The sequence below is a fragment of the Chenopodium album genome, chromosome 5 (genome assembly GCF_948465745.1).
Source record: "Chenopodium album chromosome 5, dcCheAlbu1.1, whole genome shotgun sequence".
In the NCBI taxonomy this organism is placed as follows: domain Eukaryota; kingdom Viridiplantae; phylum Streptophyta; class Magnoliopsida; order Caryophyllales; family Amaranthaceae; genus Chenopodium; species Chenopodium album.
In genome coordinates, this window is record NC_137838.1 from 10,173,175 (window position 1) to 10,192,906 (window position 19,732).

General features: G+C 31.3%; 3 protein-coding genes across 5 annotated transcripts; 1 reads left to right on the forward strand and 2 right to left on the reverse strand.

The window, feature by feature from the left end:
• Positions 1 to 2,272: 2,272 nt before the first annotated feature.
• Positions 2,273 to 4,810, forward strand: LOC145630396 (protein STRICTOSIDINE SYNTHASE-LIKE 13-like). Of its 2 annotated transcripts, XM_081682657.1 has the most exons (5): positions 2,273 to 2,298; positions 2,687 to 3,278; positions 3,483 to 3,767; positions 3,968 to 4,135; positions 4,402 to 4,810. In XM_081682657.1, exons 2-5 carry the CDS (start codon positions 2,908 to 2,910, stop codon positions 4,808 to 4,810), a joined length of 1,233 nt encoding a protein of 410 aa, XP_081538783.1. In that variant the 5' UTR covers positions 2,273 to 2,298; positions 2,687 to 2,907. The 2 variants fall into 2 exon arrangements, with proteins under 2 accessions (XP_081538783.1, XP_081538784.1); XM_081682658.1 differs by lacking the exon at positions 2,273 to 2,298 and having other exon boundaries at positions 2,661 to 3,278.
• Positions 4,811 to 5,063: 253 nt separating this feature from the next.
• On the reverse strand, positions 5,064 to 8,620 carry LOC145630397 (B3 domain-containing protein REM7-like). The gene is made up of 6 exons (XM_081682659.1): positions 8,505 to 8,620; positions 7,943 to 8,309; positions 7,650 to 7,765; positions 6,729 to 6,975; positions 5,951 to 6,084; positions 5,064 to 5,450 (listed from the first exon to the last, which is right to left on the reverse strand). The coding sequence occupies exons 1-6, from the start codon at positions 8,571 to 8,573 to the stop codon at positions 5,205 to 5,207; spliced, it is 1,179 nt and encodes a 392-aa protein (XP_081538785.1). The 5' UTR covers positions 8,574 to 8,620; the 3' UTR covers positions 5,064 to 5,204.
• Positions 8,621 to 14,605: 5,985 nt separating this feature from the next.
• LOC145630398 (SAGA-associated factor 11-like) lies at positions 14,606 to 19,415 on the reverse strand. Of its 2 annotated transcripts, XR_014112040.1 has the most exons (5): positions 19,278 to 19,415; positions 18,835 to 18,908; positions 15,386 to 15,697; positions 14,961 to 15,238; positions 14,606 to 14,875 (listed from the first exon to the last, which is right to left on the reverse strand). XR_014112040.1 is itself a non-coding variant. In XM_081682660.1 (4 exons), the coding sequence occupies exons 2-4, from the start codon at positions 18,877 to 18,879 to the stop codon at positions 15,056 to 15,058; spliced, it is 540 nt and encodes a 179-aa protein (XP_081538786.1). In that variant the 5' UTR covers positions 18,880 to 18,908; positions 19,278 to 19,415; the 3' UTR covers positions 14,606 to 15,055. The 2 variants fall into 2 exon arrangements, 1 of the variants encoding a protein (XP_081538786.1); XM_081682660.1 differs by having other exon boundaries at positions 14,606 to 15,238.
• Between the last annotated feature and the right edge of the window lie 317 nt (positions 19,416 to 19,732).

Genomic DNA, 19,732 nt, shown 5'->3' on the forward strand with positions numbered 1-19,732 from the left:
AGGCTAGCGTTTTAGCCGCCAAAGGCTAGAGCGCGCTGCGCGTTTTGGGGTCCAAACTCCCGAACCGTGACAGTGGTATTTTCTTGCTTATTTGATATCTTTTTCTCATTTCAAAATCTTCAAATCCACCCAAAAAAAAGTCAAATGAAAATCAAATCTTTGGATGCATCTATTTCTAGCCACACCGAAGAGCATTTCAAAGGTTTTGATATGAACATGATTAATTTATATGCTTAAATTACATATCAAAAACATAATTTTAGGCACACAAAATTTTACATTTTTCAATTGAATACATTTAGGGCCTATTCACTTCAGCTTAATTTCAATTCATTTCACTTCAGTTCAGCTCTAATCAGTTTAGTTCAGTTCAGCTCCAGTCAGTTTAGTTTATTTCAGTTCAGTTCAGCTCCTAATTTTCTTCTCTCATAAAATGTTCATTTCAACTCTATTCAGTTCAGTTCAGTTTAGTTCAGTTCATTTCAGTAAATGTGAACAGAACCTTACATGTGATTAAACAAAGATTATACGGAGTTCTACTTAAGTATGAAGACAAGAAATTTTTTAGTCCTTTTACCAAGAAAAGGATTGACTAATAATTAGCGTAAGTAAGATTTTTATTAGTATCATCTCTTGATAAATTATTCACTTTGAGGTATCCTGTCTACGTTTTTTTATACACCTTTCAAAACAATCAAATAGATTGAGTGATTTTCATGAAATTTTTAAAAGAAATTAAAATTCCATAATTACACACTTTTATATAAAAAAAAAAATCCCTACATACTAATGATTTTATTTTTGGGATGTGTACAAAACCGCTAAATGAATTATCGATTTTACCTTATAACCGCTAATTCAATTAGCGGTTTATATGAGTAAAACAAATTACCGTAAAACCGCTAATTATCGGTTTTATGTAAGGTAAAACTACTAATAATTCATACATATATATATATATATATATATATAAAGAGGTTGGAAGACGTGGACGGTATGTAGGACTCTCTATCTCTCTACCTTATAAAAAGTACAAGATTACTCTTAAAATTAGTGTGATGTCAATTATACCCTTCAAAATGTGTATTTATAAATTCTCCCTCATTAATATGTACAATCTTTTTAAATAAATAGTGTTTGGATAATTATACCATCTAAAATATTTATTTACTTAATTGCCTTCATTAACGATAATTACCTTTTTTTACTCTTAAGAATAGCGTGTGAATATTTATACCCCTAAATACATGTGTTCACGTATTTTCTCTCATTAATAATATTGCCTATAACTAAATTTGTGATGTAAGGCCAACCGAAAGAGATTCCAGATATAACTAGCTATGACACACCCATCGTCTGCGTTACTGCCCTAATTTTGATAAAAAGCATAGCAATTGAGGAAATTTTAGTTCTTTTAGCCATATCCATCGAAATCACTCAAATGTATTGGACCATTTCTTTTTTGGACCATTTCTTTTTTTAAAAAAAAATAATAAGATTGGAACATTTTTTTAGCATTTATAGTGCACAAAACTATGCCTTAAATTCATATTGCTTCGTGCTAATTAAGTGCAACTAGGTGCATAGCTATTATTTGTTTGAGATGCATATAGGAGGGCTAGCTAGTAAATTCACTTAATTTTTGTGATTTTTGTTGGTACAATGGTATTTTTAATTTACTATTATACTTACCGTGGTTTTTTTTAATGTACTATTATACATGTATTTTATACTACTAGAGTATAAGTTGTTTTAATTATTGGTACTATTTATAGTCATTATAGGTAACACTAGAAAAAATAAAAATTCACTACTCTTTTGTCTTGTAGCTGCTATTTACTTGCCATGTAAATAGCAGTTATGCGCCAATACCTAACACTTTGTGCTAATGCGATCCTTGTAGAGTTGTACGTGGTACTCCCTTTTATTCTTTTTAGTTTTTAAGTGTCATGATGTTTGGAATCTTGCATTGTTTGTATGGAGTAACTAATGCAGTGTTGTAATAAAACAATGTCTCAATACAAAAAAAAAACACCATTATATATTCGGAAATTCAAAACATACGAATCTAAAAAGATCTCCCATAAAATTAAATACGGAGTAATTATTGTCGAAATATTACTCCTATGATATTTAACGAGATTCCATTTCCATCAAGCTTGTACATGGATGAACACAATAAATTGGCAATAGATGGATGCAAACATAAATTGGCAATAGATGAACACAATAAATTGCCAATTAAATTGGACATCATACAAAGGGTGACTTGCTTGACATTTCAAAATTAGTTTTGAGGTAATCTTTCACATCTTTCTTTATGTTTTTAGTAAATAAGTGAACTTACTATCTAAAAGAGCCAAAACAAATTTCTTTTAAAGTAGATAAACATAATAAAGCTAGAAAGATACATATATGTTGTATTAATGTATTATCATGCATTATGTACTTTTAGCATGGAAAGAGCCCAAACAAACTTCTATATGAGTCTATCAAACAATTATACAAGTGGGACTTAAATTCATGACAAAATTTGGTTTGATCTTCTCTATTTTCAAGTATGTTTTAATAAGTGGTACTAAAACAACTAAACAAGCTCTTATATATGTAAAGTAAACAATCATTTATGGGTTATATCACACAATATTCAAAACTTTTGATATTGTCCTTTTCATTTCATATGTAGTTTCTATAAACAGTACAAATGTCATTGGCCAACAGATCAAAAGAACAAACTTACCCTCAACCAAAACCAACTATAAAACTTTATCACAAGTAATACATGCTCTTCTTCTAAATCCTACCAAAAGGAGCTTGAACTTCTCACCTTCTTTTTTGCATAACATCTATCTTTTTCATCCTTCATTTTCCTTCTAGAAGCCAAAATAATTGTCAAGATTAACAAAAATGGAGAAGAAAAATGCAATTAAAGATGAGGCTTTGTTGCAACACCCTTATCTTCTTGTGTTAGTTGTTGTATTAGGGTTTATTATAATGGATCCATTTGAATTGGGTCCTTTGGGAGGGTATGAGTTCAAGCCTATTAAGAATCAAATTGCACCTTACAATGAAGTTATGAAAAATTGGCCTAGAGACAACCAAAGTCGATTGGGCCAACACGGTAAATTGGAGTTTGTTGATCAAGTTTTTGGCCCAGAATCATTGGAGTTTGATAAATTGGGCCGAGGCCCATATACCGGATTGGCAGATGGTCGAGTTGTAAGATGGATGGGTGAGAAAATTGGGTGGGAAACATTTGCGACTGTGACATCAACCTGGTTAGTTTTCGGTAATTATATCGGTTTACAATAAGTTAGGTTTCAGTCTCGAGAGAAGACAATCTAATAATAAATGTGTTTTTCTTTACTCGAAAAACCATATCGGTTTACATTATGATACTTTAACTATTTTCAAAGATTTTAAATCACTTCATTTAATGTAATTGTTGAGATTACTTAAATTCTGCTAATGCATTTTGAAAGGTCAATGAAATTATGTGGGAAAGGAGTTGACTCAACAACAGCAAAGCAATGGAAGTTTGAGCAATTATGTGGGCGCCCATTGGGCCTTAGGTTCGATCAAAAAACAGGAAATTTGTACATTGCTGATGCATATTATGGGCTTCTTGTTGTTGGGCCTGAAGGTGGTCTTGCTACTCCTTTGGCAACCCATGTTGATGGAGATCCCATACTTTTTGCAAATGATCTTGATATTCACAAAAATGGCTCAATTTTCTTCACTGATACTAGCAAGAGATACAATAGAGTGTAAGTACATTTTCTTCCTTTTGTATAGATAATTCAAAATGTTCCTAAATACGTCGAAAACCACTTAAAATTTGTCTTGGAGATGTATTTATCACTACTTTTATGTGTTGTAACTCGTAATCTATATTACAAGATCTGTCACCTATTTTAAGTTACTTTCCCCGTTTCAAAATAACTTACACGATTTTGGGTTGTTACAGGCACCACTTCTTGATATTATTAGAGGGAGAAGCCACAGGTAGGCTTCTAAGATATGATCCATCTACCAAAGAAACACATGTTGTATTGGATGGCTTGGCTTTTCCTAATGGAGTTCAATTATCAAAAGATCAAACTTTTCTCCTCTTCACTGAAACTACTAATTGCAGGTTATAATCATACTCCTTTCACTCTAATAACATGCTTTTTTTTTGTTTTTTTACTGGTAATAGATACACTTCGCTAATCTCTGAATAATAAACCATATTTCTATTTGGACCGTCACAAAAATAATAACCATTTTAAGATATTTTAACTCAATTTTCTAAACATGGCCTAGATAATTTTTAGATCATAACTCATATGACGAGTGATTAGTATTTTAGTACAATATTTTCGACGAGTGATGCTAAGAAACTTGTTACATGTAACACAGGCTTATGAAGTTGTGGCTTGAAGGTTCAAAAACAGGACAAGTAGAGGTGGTAGCAAACTTGCCAGGGTTTCCAGACAACGTAAGACTAAACGAAAAGGGCGAATTTTGGGTAGCTATAGATTGTTGTAGGACAGCACCACAAGAGGTGATGATCAACAACCCGTGGCTAAGACGAATGTATTTTCGGCTGCCATTACCCTTGAAGATCTTGGCTAGGCTAATGGGGATGAAGATGTACACCGTGATTTCGCTTTTCAATGAGGATGGGAAGATCATTGAAGTGTTGGAAGATAAACAAGGTGTTGTGATGCAATTAGTGAGTGAAGTTAGAGAGGTTAATGGTAAACTTTGGATAGGAACTGTGGCTCATAACCACATTGCTACTCTGCCTTACCCTGCATTAGTTTAAGCCATATTAGGGTGGTTTTGTTCATGTATGTTGTTTTTTCTAAGGAGAGTTGTGTTGATGTTTTGGAATTTCATGCAAGAGCTTGATTTATTAGATTTTAGAGTGATTATTGATTGAATAATACCATAAATTAAACATTATACGTGTAATCTAATAGTTCATGAAATGACGTGCAATTAGATTTGACAAAACTGACTCATACTTGATTGATTATGAGGCTTGATTACTCACCAAATTGAAAACCTAATTTAAAATTTCAAAGTGAGCTAAAAAAAAAACACGTGCGGTAGAATTAAGAATCTAGTACAAAAGTGACCTCATTCTAAGATGATAAGAATTACTCCATTTGACATTACATTATGTACGATAGAAAAAAAAATTAAAGTTTAATTAATTACCATCTTAGAAGATTATGAAATCTAATGACAGGTTCTTTCTCGGATTGAATGAGCTCAAGAATGACAAAATCTCCAATTTTGAAGCCATTGGCACCATATAAACCTCGCAATTTTCCAATATAAGCATACTTTCCCTTGGTATATTTGAAAGGTAGCACCCATTTACGTCCTTTTTCATCTATTATCCCCACGTATTGCCTCTTGTCTAGCCCATTTTTTCTTGCAAATTCCAACGGAATGAACTGCATAATCACACCATAATTATAATAGGTGACACAAATATATATATTCGTTAGTACTATATATATAATTAATTACCATAATCACACCATTTTTTCTTGCAATATATATATATATATATATATATATATATATATATATATATATATAGTACTAACTCATACAAGGATTTTTCGCCTTTAATATACACCCTCCTCCGTTTAGAGACTTAGTGTATGTTCACATTTACTAAACTGAGCTGAACTGAATTGAACTTAGTTGAAACGAATATTTTATGAGAGAAGGAAATTAGAAGCTAAATTGAACTGAACCGATTGGAGCTGAAATGAGCTGAACTGAACTGAAATCAAGCTGAAGTGAACAAGCCCTTAGGTATAGTTTGATCAAACTATACAAGAAAACTTCAAATGGAGGAAGTATGTTAAGTACCCATCTATGGTAATCTAACACGATAATATGACACCTACGTGTTTATTTATACATACAATTAAAGTATACTTACCAGCTGAGCTGACTTGTAGCTATGATTCATCAAAACAAAAGTACAATAAGGATGCCCGGTTGGATCAAAACCAATATTTTTCTGCTCTTGAACCTTGTTGTTCTCCGTTCTATTTGATAACCTTTCATCGACATCTGCATATGAATTGCTAATAAAATCGACATATAACAAAATATTTTCTCCGTTATATATTATATGCTCCTTATTTCATTTCTAAAAGTTATTTCTATTTAAATAGTAACTGTCTAACAAAAAAGGTAAAATATATATATAAAAAAAAAAACTATTACAAAAACTTTGGGTAGCACTACCACAATTAATTTTCGGCAAGAATCTCCGGCTGAGAAAGCTCATTTTATAAGGTTTCAATCAATTGCGGTAGAGAATTGATAACAAGGGAATTCTATAGCCGAATGTAATTACATGTAAACTGTCATTAATTCTACATAGTAAATGTTTTAATTTCTTAATTGAATATTAAAATTAGGGGTCATAACCAAAAAATTGAATTGAGGGTTTCGCAAAATTGGGTAAAAATTTAGGGCAATTGATGTGTATTACCTAATTTAGGTTAATTTGGGGTTTTTGGTAGAAAATTTTTAAAAATACGCCCTAAAACAGAGATTTTTGCCGGAAAAACATGTGGTAGTGCTATTCAAAGTTTTTGTATTTTTATGGTAGTTTTTCAAAAAAAAAAAAAAATAAATAAATAGTAGCTGTTAACAAAATTTCCATAAAAAAATAAAAGTTTTATCAAGCGTTGAAAATTCGTGCTTACGAGCAGTAGGATCAACAATAACAGAAACGTCGAAAACCAAGTAACCTTGATATTTTAACTCCAAGAAATCACCAATTTGCAAATTATGGTCTTGGCAAAATTTCTCCCACCCATCTTTGAATTGAACCTTATTTTTACTTAACTCGATATTCACATCCCAAATTTTCTTGCTCTTATCTCTTAATAAGATCATCTTATCCTCTTCAATTTCTGATCCTACACCAAGATTTATTGGCTTCGGGATTGACTGCATGCAAAGGAAAATAAATGTTACACAGAGAGTTTTAGCATCATTTATTTCTTTTGCTTAAAAAAAAAAAAAGAAAAAAGAAGATAGTACAAATTATTTAAAAATTCTATGGTATTCATCTTTAAAATAACTATCCCGCCAAAAAAAAAAAACTACTTTTTCATTAATTTTTAAATAATTTGTACAATCATTTTTTAAATTATTTAATTTTTAAATAATTTGTAATATCATTTTTTAAATGATAGTACAAATTATTTAAAAATTCTATGGTATTATTATACTGATTTTTTATTGACTGATTTTTCATTAATTTTTTATGTCAAAATTAATTATAAATATTTTTAATTTTTAAAATTTATTTTTTAATATTTTTATGGTTAATTTATGAATTATTTTTTAATTTCAGTAATAATAAAAAAAAACTAAGGAAAATTATAAAAATATTATTTCAAAATTAATAAATGTATTTTAAAAATTAGATAGATGATTTATAATTAATTTTGACATTAAAAAATGAATCCAAATCAGCCAATAAAAAATTAGTATAATGATAATCGTTTTAAGGATGACTACCATATAATCATCAGAAATTATTACACCTATATACATAATCTTTAACGAACGGAGAGAGTAAGGAGAATTAAGTAATAAATCGTTATTAGACATCTTACTAGTGCAACTGACTCGTAGCTGCAATTCTGTAGAACAAAAGTACTTGGTCTAGATCCCATATTTCTTTGCTCTAAAACGTTGTTATTCACCTCCCTTGACAACCCTACATGCACATCTGCATAGAAATTGGTAATAATCTAACTTAACATATAACCAAAAATAAATAAATTACTCGTACTTTGTATTATCTTTTTATAAACTCATTCGTTTCTAAAAGTTCTTCCAGTTTTATCCGTCCGTTACTTATTTCACAATAAAAACTGAACATAAACATTAAACACTAAACACATACCTTTGGCTTCATTAAGAGTGGCACCAGAATTATTTCTCGAGCCACAAGAGCTTAAAGCTTGTACTATTACATAGTTAAATTGATTAGATTCGTCATCAATTGTTGCAAATTCGCGCTCACAAGCCGTAGAATCAAAGACGAAAACATCGAAAACCCAGTAACCTTGATGCATAAACACCAAAAAATCACCAATTTGCAAATCATGGTCATTGCAAAATTTCTCCCATCCATCTTTGAATTGCACCTTATTATTAATTAACTCAATTTTAACATCCCAAATTTTCTTATTTTTGTCTCTTAATAAGGCCATTTTCTCTCCAATTTCTGCTCCTAAACCAAGATATTTGTAAAATGACTTCGGTATTGACTGCATGCAAAGGTAAAATAAAATATTACTTAGCAAAATTAGCATACTACGTTTATTAAATTATTTCTTTTAGATTAGGACAAAATTTGTAAAAGAATGAAAATTATTACACCCCGTTTATACGACATGAGAAATAGTTGTCACGTTGATAGTGAAATTTAGATTAGGACGGAGTATAGTTTAAGGCGGACTTACAAAATTAGAAAGAAAACCGGGAATGAGAGGCTGAAAAAAGTGTGGTTTCTTAGGGTGGAATAACCTCATCTAGCTTCTCTAGAGAAATTTTCTAGTGTAATTTTGTTTGCTTGATGTAAACTCAATGTGTGTTACAAATATTCTTGTGTAAATTTATATGGATGGAAAAGGGTATACCCCTTTATGCTCTCTTTGTTCGTACCAAAAAGAAAATTATATTTTCTCTGTTTTATAAATTACAACACTTTGACCAAACACATTTAATTGTACTCTATAGTATAGTACACAATTTTGTCTATATCTTCAATATTGTCTATTAAAATAAATTACAAGATGTTAATATCATGATAATTTATCTACTTGTATCTAATCCTTCAATATATTACATGATAACATTTTTTAACATTAGTAAATAAAAAAATCGAACTTAAAGTAAGTGTAAAAGTCAAATTATTACATTTAAAAAAAAAAATAAAGAGAGTAATATATTTTTTTTAAAAAAAAAGGTTTGGTTGAACTTAAAACGTACAATATAATCTAAGCATATTTAGTTATTTACATAGAAATTGTTGTAGATTATGTAGTCTCGTTTAGTCATCTTACATACACCCATCAAGAAATTGCTCTCTTATTCGATAGTTTAGGTTTTAGTATTAAGAGAAGACAAACCTAATCTTTCCGATTACACGGTTTTCTTAAAAAAAATCTTGTACATTAAAAGCACTAGTTAGAGACTAGAGGTAGATAAACGAGGTACTACTAAGTTTGGAGGGGTGAGCTAGGCATTGATTGTGGTTAAATGTGGGTAGTTGGGTCTTGACTATTTGGGGAAGTATTAAGGAAGTTGGACTTTGGATTCAAAGACTTCTGAGTTCTGACAATGACTTTTGAATGGGTGAAAGAAAATTAATCACATACATTTTGGTCGGGGACAAGGGAGGTCAAACCGATGGATAAAGTTGGAACATTTCTTGCTTCAACCGAACATTTCTTGCTACTCGTAGTACTTTCAAAACGGTGTGACAGTTGGATTTTGGTTTGGTTTGAAATCCGTTCGGTTTGAAAACGTTTTGGTTTTAATCGGTTTAAGTGTCTTACAGGTCGGTTTTGCTTCGCTTTATTCTCGAGCAGTTTTAATTCAGTCAGGTAGTAAACGGTTCAGTGCAGACAAGTTGCGGTTTGTTAACGACTCAATAATGTAAACAGTTTTTATCTCGATTCACACGGTTTTGGGTTTAAAACGGTTCAATTCTTTTTCGGTCCAGTTTAGAATGGCTTTCGGGTTAGAATCAATTTTGGGTTAAAAACGGTTCAGTTTTATTTCAGTTCGGTTTAGAACTGGTTTGATTTCGATACAATTTAACATTATTCGGATCCGTTCGATTTCAGGCTTATTAGAAAACGGTTCGGACCGATTTTCGATTTGAAAAATCAGTTTTTAAACGGTTCGGTTTAACTAGTAATACTTGATAAAGTAACTTTAGTTTAAGCAAATTCTGTTAGTAAAATATTAAGGCACCATTCTTAATGTAGCGTTTAGTTGGGACTTTCTCGTTAAAAAAAAAAAAAAAAAATGGTAGCCAAAAAAAATATATAAATAAATAAATAAACAAGTATAGCCTTGTGTTGGTTGTTGCACTTAGCTTGCACCTTTTACATTAAAAGCACTAGCAAGTAGCACTGTCAAATTTACCAAAATCGCTTAGGTCCCCAAAACCGAACCGTTTAAAAACTGTTTTTTTCAAATCGAAAATCGGTCCGAACCGTTTTCTAATAAGCCTGAAACCGAACCGATCCGAATAATGTTAAACTGTATCGAAACCAAACCAGTTTTAAACCGAACTGAAATAAAACTGAACCGTTTTTAACCCGAAATTGAATCTAACCCGAAAGTCATTCTAAACTGGACCCGAAAAAGAATTGAACCGTTTTAAACCCTTAATTTAAGTGACTATTAAAATATATAGATTTTTTTTTAATTTTTTTTTTGGAGGACGAGAAGCATATAGGCATGTTAGATTGTTAGTAAATATTGCGGATACATTAGATAAATGTTGCAGAATCATCAAGAAAAATCAAGAGAAAGAAAAATGTCGAGGCATGACTTTCTTTATTTTACCCTTTTCCCCAATGTCAACCTCATTTAGCTCTAATTTTCATGATCACGTTCCATGCGGACCATGCCACCACTAAATTTGAAGGGGACAATATGAAAAAGCCCAATCACTATACAAAAAATTATTGTCTTTCATAAGATTTATAAATATCAATCAATCAATCAATTAACCTATACTAAAAGCAAATCTAAAATGACACTTGTCATTTTGTGGTTAAAAATTTTCCCGCTTTTTTTTTTCCTTTCCTTTTTAATTTTTTTGCCATATTCTAATGACATCTATATATTTTATAACTTATAATAATAGTCATTTCCATTTTAACAACATATTTAATCCAATATTACTCAATTAAATTTTTTACATATATTCTATAACTTATACTAAAGGCGAAACCAGGAATGACACTTGTCATTTTGTGGTTAAAATTTTTCCCGCTTTTTTTTTTCCTTTCCTTTTTAATTTTTTTGCCATATTCTAATGACATCTATATATTTTATAACTTATAATAATAGTCATTTCCATTTTGACAACATATTTAATCCAATATTACTCAATTAAATTTTTTACATATATTCTATATATACTAGGAAACTTTTAATTACAAAAATACTAACATAGCTTTAAAAAAAATAAGGTATTGGAATATATTGTTTTCCAAGATTATTATAATATTATCAATATCAATTTTAAAGAAAAATCATTTTGGTAGCATAATTTTTACAGAGTATTAATCTTAAAACTATATATAACGTTTATAAGAACAAAATAATTTTGTTATAGTATTCTTCGTACATAACATATATTGGAAAATTAAATCTAATTATTATAATTATCCGCAAACTAAAATATATTTAAAAAGTTGATTACGGAACACTAATTATCCTAAAGTAAAATGAACTCAAATAAAATTTCATATTATGCCGATCAAAGTGTGTCAAAAATTTAAGGACAAATGTATATGAGTTCGTATATGGGTACTAACCTAATTACCTAAGCTAATAATTTAATTTTCTTATACAAAACGTTAAATCTTCTAAGTTTCTATTACTATATATTTTTTTTATACAATCCAATTCAATAATCTTTACATTTAAATTAAGTTATTTTGTTACAAATAAATTTTTTGGATAAATTATTGTTGAATTAACACCATATTTATTTATTGTAAAATTTAATTATAATCGTGCATGGCACGGGAATTAACCTAGTTTGCGCAATAATGTAATCAAACAAACTCGTTGTATTACACAATTTAACTAGTACAACAGGAATTATGATCCAAAAAGAAAAAATCTAATATACTCTAGTGTACAATATTTTCCCTTGGAATAATCATATTTACAATTAGGGCATCGGCAGTCACGTTTTGAAAACCAATCGTCGATGCAATGGCAGTGAAAATTGTGCTTGCACATTGGAAGAATCCGAAGCAATTCTCCGTCTTCAAACGGATATATACATATGGCACAATCTTCATTAACAAATTCTGTTTGCCTATCTACAAAGTATATATCTAATGGAAATCTTCTATATATTTTTTCGGGTAATTTACGCTGGACATAACGCCCAGCTAAATAATAATATCGGAAAATATAAGCTATTACTAATATTACAACAAAAATTGCTACAGAAATGGCTACAACATTATTTCTCATGAGCTCGGTGATATTCTTTGGTCCTTTTTTTCCATAGACTACCGGCAAGGATGCAAGGTGCCTAGATTATGCACGAACATGAATTATCAACGAACTGATTGAATTTCAATGCAACTAATAAGCTACTCCGTATTACTAATGAGTTTTTATTGTAACTTGGAAAAAGGAAAAAAAAAAATCACTGCATTATAACGTACTTCAATTTGTATAATTCCCCGTACCAAAAAAAAAAAAAAAAAAAAAAAAGAAGTATAATTCAAATATGTAATACAAGATGTCAAGAGATATACGAAGTATGTCAAATAAAATTAATTTAACCTTTATTTTATCAGCTTAATAACATTCATTACGCTATATTTTTGTTATTTCTTACAAATTAATTGTATATTTTTGCCTCAAAATGATGTCATAAATCTAGGTTCGTTGATAAGGGAATGCCAAAAACTCTTTTTTTTTTTCATGACACTTTCTTTCACATTTTTTCATGTCATGGAATAAATTCGGAGTAGGACTCACAAACAATAGTTATATACTTATATGTGTACCCTTTTTTTTTCAGAGTAGATTATAAATAAGAAATGTGTAGTATAGGAAAGATATTAATTAGAAAAATAATTATCTTGTATACTTCAATGTGTATTTTTCATGTTTCTAACACAAGACTTATGTATAATTATGAGTTTATGACCTCTCGTATACTTAAAAAGGGTTCATGGTTCATTATTTTCCTAATACTATGTCAAATAAAATGGTTATGGTGAATTTATGAACTCTATTTATATCGAATAAATAAATTTAACTTCCCTCAAAAAAAAAAAAAAAAAAAAAAGTTGTATAAATATAAAGTTATAAGGGTTACCTCTAGATACCAAACTAATTACTTTTCAATAAACTAATTTTAATTTAAATTTCATAACATATCGAAATTGTTTAACTAGAAAATATACTTATGAATTTTCAAATTGACTATACATCCCTAAATTGTTACAAAAACTCACCATATACGCCTAATGAAAATAAAATGAGTGAAATTTGGTTAATTATACATCGAAACCGCCTTTAGATTTCTCTCCCTCATCCCCAAAACTACTCATCTCCTTTCTCCGGCCCCCAAAACCACTTCAAATCTCCATAATCATATCTGTATGATTGATTTTGAGGATTAGATTAAGAAAGTTAGGGTGATTTTTGGATAGGAAAAAGAAATGTGGGTAGTTTCGGGGGTAGGAGAATATATTTAGGATGATTTTGGTTCATAATTAGCCCTAATGATTGACGAAAATTAACAATCATTAGTCATCAAGGGTATATGGTGTATTTTTGTGAAAACTCAGGGATATATGATGAATTTTAAAAAGTTCAGGGATATATGGTGAAAAACCCATGTTATTAATAAATGTTATTAATAATCCAAGAACAGTAGATAAAAAAATAAAGAATTGATCATAAAGTATTTAGTTAGTTATTTATGAGTTATATGAATGAAAGCAATATTAGTATCAACCCATTCCATTAAACTTATTTTACAAAAAAAAAAAAAAAATTACTGAGTAAAAGAACTTAATTTACCATGTTATCAGTAGTCTCAAGAATGTTAGCAATGATCGAGGAAAGCGGCCTTGATGCCCGTAAGTTTGAGTTGATGCCATGGCAGTTAATGTAACAAGATATTGCCTTAATTGTGAAATGAACATCAAATATAAAAATATGAATTCTTTTGTTAATTCAATGGAAAAAATTGAAGTATATGAGTTCAATTCTGCATGTATTCAACGTTATTTATACTTAGATCATACTACTAGTAAGCAAATTCTCTACGTAAAAAACTCGATCAACATTGTTAACTAAGCGCATTATCTAATTAATCTCTGTAATTTCCCAAATTTAGTGATTAATCTAGCAAGTGTCGTCTACATATAAACCATTGATTAATAATAATTGCCAATAAGATACATATTAGCATGTTGTAATTAATACGAGTAATAATTTACAAATGCGGCAAATTTTTTGAAAAAATAAATTCATGAAATGGATTCTTACGATATCGTACACTAAGAATTAAATTAAACTGATGCACTCACTAGTTCATACTAAACTTGGGAATTTCAGATGTTAAAGATTGTCTAGCTGAATTGGCTTGTGAGTAAGACTCCCTTCCTTGGCAGATTAGCATGTAAAATTGTTAATTTTCCAAAAAAAGACACAATATTTCAGCAATTTCAGGCAGACGTATCCAAAATTTTAATACGGAGTAAAAAACATCATATACTACGTAAATTAAATGACCTTAACATACGAATCAATAAAAATAATAAGCCTCAACTGATAATTAGGAGAAGATAACCTGTAATAAGATGATTGACCTTGTGTGATTGAAAATCATTGACCTTATGTGATCCAGATTAAAATGACCTAAACTACACGATTTTGGAATCGAATCTAGCCTGAACCAAACACAATCCATATGACCTGTTTGTATCTCAGTTTCGTCTAATGCCATTACAACCCATTGATGTGAAAGAAACTTATATAGTTATATCTGTAGCTGTTCATCTTACATCCAACTAAGGAGTTGGTCCAGTTTACTCATGCTGTCAGCCTGTCATGCATTTACATTAGTACTAAAATTCGAGCAGCAGGACAGAAAAAATATACCTGCGACTACTTGCATGTAAACTACATACCCTGAGCTGCAGTCTATGACAGCCAACGTAGTTATACATGCCTTGCATACATAGTCTTGGTCTGCCACATCAATTTTGTTTTTTTAATTCAGTTCTCAAGGATCTTCAGCTGTGCCGTTGAGGAATTCATCACCTGCACCACCAGGCGATCCATTTGATAACCGATTTGTGGCTGGGGAATTTGAATAAGGGGAATACATGGGGACTGGGCTGCTTCGAGTGTATCGATTCTGTGCCGCAGTACTACTTCTGGTAACTTTAAGACGGGCCTTTCTACCCTGTATGTATTAACAAAGATAGGTTTAATAGATTCAGACAAATGATCAGCTAAAAGAAAACAAATTGTTGAAGAGCAAAACAGTTTCTTACAATATAAATTTCCACATCTTTACTAGGAATTACAGTATAAATTAGTTTCAAATTACCTTTCCCATGCATTTCTCCAAATGTGGTGCAAATCTTCCAGCCGTAACAGATCTCCCACAGTTCATGCAATCAAATACGTCGTTTGCTACAGTTGGGTGAGTTTGTCCAAATATGTCCACTACGTGCTTTCCATTTACTTCACCACTATTACTTGAATCAGCAACCTTAGCCCTGGCTTGTACTGACAACTTCAATTCTTCTTCCTCTTCTTCTAAATTCCGATCAAGTCCAAGCCTTGCAATACGGTGACACTCTGATGCAACATCAACAATGATCGAATCCAAGAGGTCACCAAATAATTGTGATGGAAGCTGCAAGCACAAACCTCATACATTCAGCAATTAAAACATGGTACGCATGTAACAAACAGGATATACATAAATAACACAGGTTCAGCTATCATGAATGGTCAGCATATGAATCTGGTCAACTTAAAAAAAGTTAAGATTCACATCCATCTCGTATTAAAAATCTCTGATCCACTGCAGAGACAATGTCGTATGTTCATATTCAGCCACATACATGTTATATCTGGCTCCAAAGTCGACCTCTAGACATCACTGAAACCTTGAACAAGTAAATAAAGATCCTAGATCACTGAAGCATCAGTGAATGAATACTTTATTTGTTTATTAGCTTGCGTCAGATGTTATCCTACATCAATTAAAATAAAAATTGAAATTTATTGTGTATAGTACAAAGAAACAACCTCTGCATTTTAACTAAATTTGGAAGAGAATATAACAACCCAAAAGCAGCATGTTGCAGATCTGTACGCAGATCATAGAATCAGATACATAAATAGCTTGACGGGTATGTCACAGAAGGCTGCAAATCAACCCAAAATGCAATGCTAGATAGATTTAGACACATGCTAACCTTCCTGGGTCTGATTTCATAAAATGATGTAAATCAACCCAAAATGCAATGCTACCCAAAGCTGTCAAAACACATTTGCTAATGTTGCTACAGTAACACCTCAAACACCCTCCCTAGCCCTACCCCTCAACCCAAAAAAAGGAAGCGAACACTCAATTGTCTAGGTAGTAATTTTTTTACAGTATCAGCAGCAGAAGTCTTTCTGTTGCCCCATCTTTTCACCAATCAATCTTTCCTATAAATTGCAGCAACAATTTTTCATCTTGAACCAGAACACTATCTCTTGCTTGACTAGCCAGGTTCCTACAAACCTACAGATATATAAAACATGATAGATATGCTCTCGTCAATCAACATCATCCCTGATGCAACAAGCGCCACTTTGATTATGGAGATGATCAGATATCATCCACCATTCAGCACTATCCATATTTCAAAGCAAAGTCCATAATTCATGGGCTCATCAATTTTAAGCAAGGAAGTACCATCCAAGTTCTTTAATTCAAAGACCTCTAAGCTAAATCAAGTGCCTCTTTCACAACAAGACATCAGCAACTAACCATCAAGGTTGAATTCAGCATAAAACCTGTGCAGCTTCTACAGAAATATTTCCTCCTTCATAAACTGTACCTTTGATAGGTGCAAGAATTTGAGTCATTTATGGAGAAACTATTCATGTAATTTATTTCCTACAATAGCCCAATGGTCACTTTGAATATAGTGAAGCTTTGTGAGGGTTGATCAATACGAGGATATCTTTGATCCTAGTAAAGTAGTAAGCCCAAAATATAACATTTTAAGTTCTATGTATAGGTCGGCTTTCAAAGAATTTTGGTCTCTGCCCCATTATTTGACGTTGGGAAACAGAACAAAGAGGTTCAATCACATTGATTTGGCAGAAAAGGTTCAAAAAAAAAAAGAGTATTGCAGATTTGCAGTGCTCTTATCTTTCACCAGCTATAAAATTATAGATAATCTCTATGGTTCTTTTGTCTGTTTTCACCGATGTTCTGTCTAAGTTCTACCGATTTTTTATTGCATTGTTTGTGGAACAGGGATAGCTAATGAAACCTAGTGAACATAAATAGCATTGTTATCAGCCTATTTCTGCAATGATATTCCCTAATGTTTGTGTCAGAGACTCGTTATAAAGGGATAGGAGTCTTCGATCAAGCTTTGATCCTCAAGCAAGCTTAGAGAATCATAATACATCCAAACAGTGATTTGTCCAATGTTCCTGGAAAAATAAATAAGGCATAGGACGAGAGCTCGCAAGGGCCTAGCCGCCTAGCTCCTTGGCACAAGAATTGGAATTCAGAGATGTTTCATCAATAGTTTGCTACTTGCAGCTGGACATGAAACTTTCACTCAAGACACATTGTCTACCTTGGGTGCAGTGAGATATCACTTACAGGTATGTTATAGAAGATAGTAGCATCTCAATAAAAGTTAGCAGAGAAAAAGACTTGTTTATACATTTGAGGTGAGCAACCTACATGTATTATTTTTAACCCTCTACCTTTTTCCAATGATCAAGAATAAGGTTGCTTTCCCTTAAAGTAGTATCCATTAAAAATTAGGAATTTGTGGTTGATAAGAATTCTGGTAGCAATCAAGGTCAGGAGGATAAATATTATCTATACAAACGGGACAGGGGGGGGGGGGGGGGGGTTGTTCAATCTATAGTAGAATGGAAAATTCAGAAAATAAAAATGATATAGGCGAAGAGAATTAGAGGGAAAGTTGATAGAAGTAGTAACTGAAATTCATAGAAACTAAATCATCAAATGGGGTTTACAATCCCAATTTTTCAAGAAACTGGACACTCCCAATTCTAAGCAACCACTCAAAATATTCTGCTTATTTTTCATACTGACCTCCACCCTATATAAAAACGTTTTACTTAATTTCTGCCCTCTATGTCTAAACGCCTCAACTTATTCCCCAAGCTACCTCATAACTGAAATACACTACGATGACAATAGTGTCCCTCCCCTCCCAAGGTTAGTCTATTACACCTATCTAAGTGGTTAAGTTATTACGGAGTAGTAAAATTTAAGAAAAGGAGCAGTTCCAAAATATGAAGTAATGAGATTTGTTTGAGCTTAGTACAAATAAAGGGAAATGCAGAGTTGTATACATCAGATAAACTCTTTAGAACTGCAAAGTGTCGGCCCAACGTTGGACACTAGACAATTTCCGTTTCTATGTTTGTGCTGTAGTGAGAATAGATTGAGAACCAATAGCGGATTTACTAACAATCCATCGATAACACTTCCCTCTTCCTTTTCAATAGTAGCATACTAGTCCTCAAGTAATTCCTATACCATTAAACAACATGCCAATTGTACTTTATGTCAATTTGCATTCCCATTTCCATCCATACGCCATAACCAATAACTAACCGATCCACCAACGATTCGTTTAAGCCTCGAAAACAAGTGACTGATTTGTCTATTTTGTTGGTGATCAGATCACAATTATAACTTATAACAAAAATCAAATAAAAAGCCAAAAACCACAAGAAAATTGTAACGAACTAGGAGCAAGACAGAAATCGGCTAAGTACCTGAGAGTTTGATGAAGATGAACTATCTTCATTAGGCACTGACATTGCTACAACTAATTGCAGGTAACAGGAACCTGATTTCAATTTCAACAGAATCACAACATCATAAATTTAAATCCTTTGATTATATAACCAACAAAAGAATTAAAATTACAAACTACAACAACATAATTCAACAGAAATTACAAAATTGCAAAACCCTCAGAACTAATAGGTACAATCAAATCAGTTGTTTATACTTCTCGAAATCAAAACTTTAAATCACAAAAAATAATTACGAAGATAGCTAGAAATCGACAAACGAATTGAATTGAGATGAAATTTAATGAAGATAATTGAATTTAAATGTGTGATGATCAGAGATAAAATTGGTAAAAATTAATCGAAGAGAAATTAAAACTTGATGATTAAACAAAGTAGGAGAGAGAAAAACGTCGACTTACAGTCGAAGAAGACAAGACGGCAAGCCGGAGAAAAGCCGATTACGCGGAGGAGCAGTCGTGCGGTCTAAAGTGCCTCAGCCTCTGTGGCAACTTGGCAATAGGATCAATTTTTAGATTTGAGTTATGTTAAATTACTGTATTATGTTTACGTGAGTCGAAATCTAAATTGGATATTTTTGGAATCGGATTGTGTGTGTTAGTGTGCTTTTGACACCAAAATTACCTCATATTTGTATGAACTTGTTTGGTTTATTTTTAAACCGTTTTTTTTTTTACATTTTACTACGTATTAAAATGGAGTTATGGATTCTATACTACGTATCTTATAATTTGTGTGATTTATATTTTGACAATTTTTTTTACATGTCATTACAGGAGTGGGGTGAGGTGGGTGTGAGATTATAGAGGATGAGGTGAATTTATAAACCTTCTCAATATGAGATTTCATATCTAAA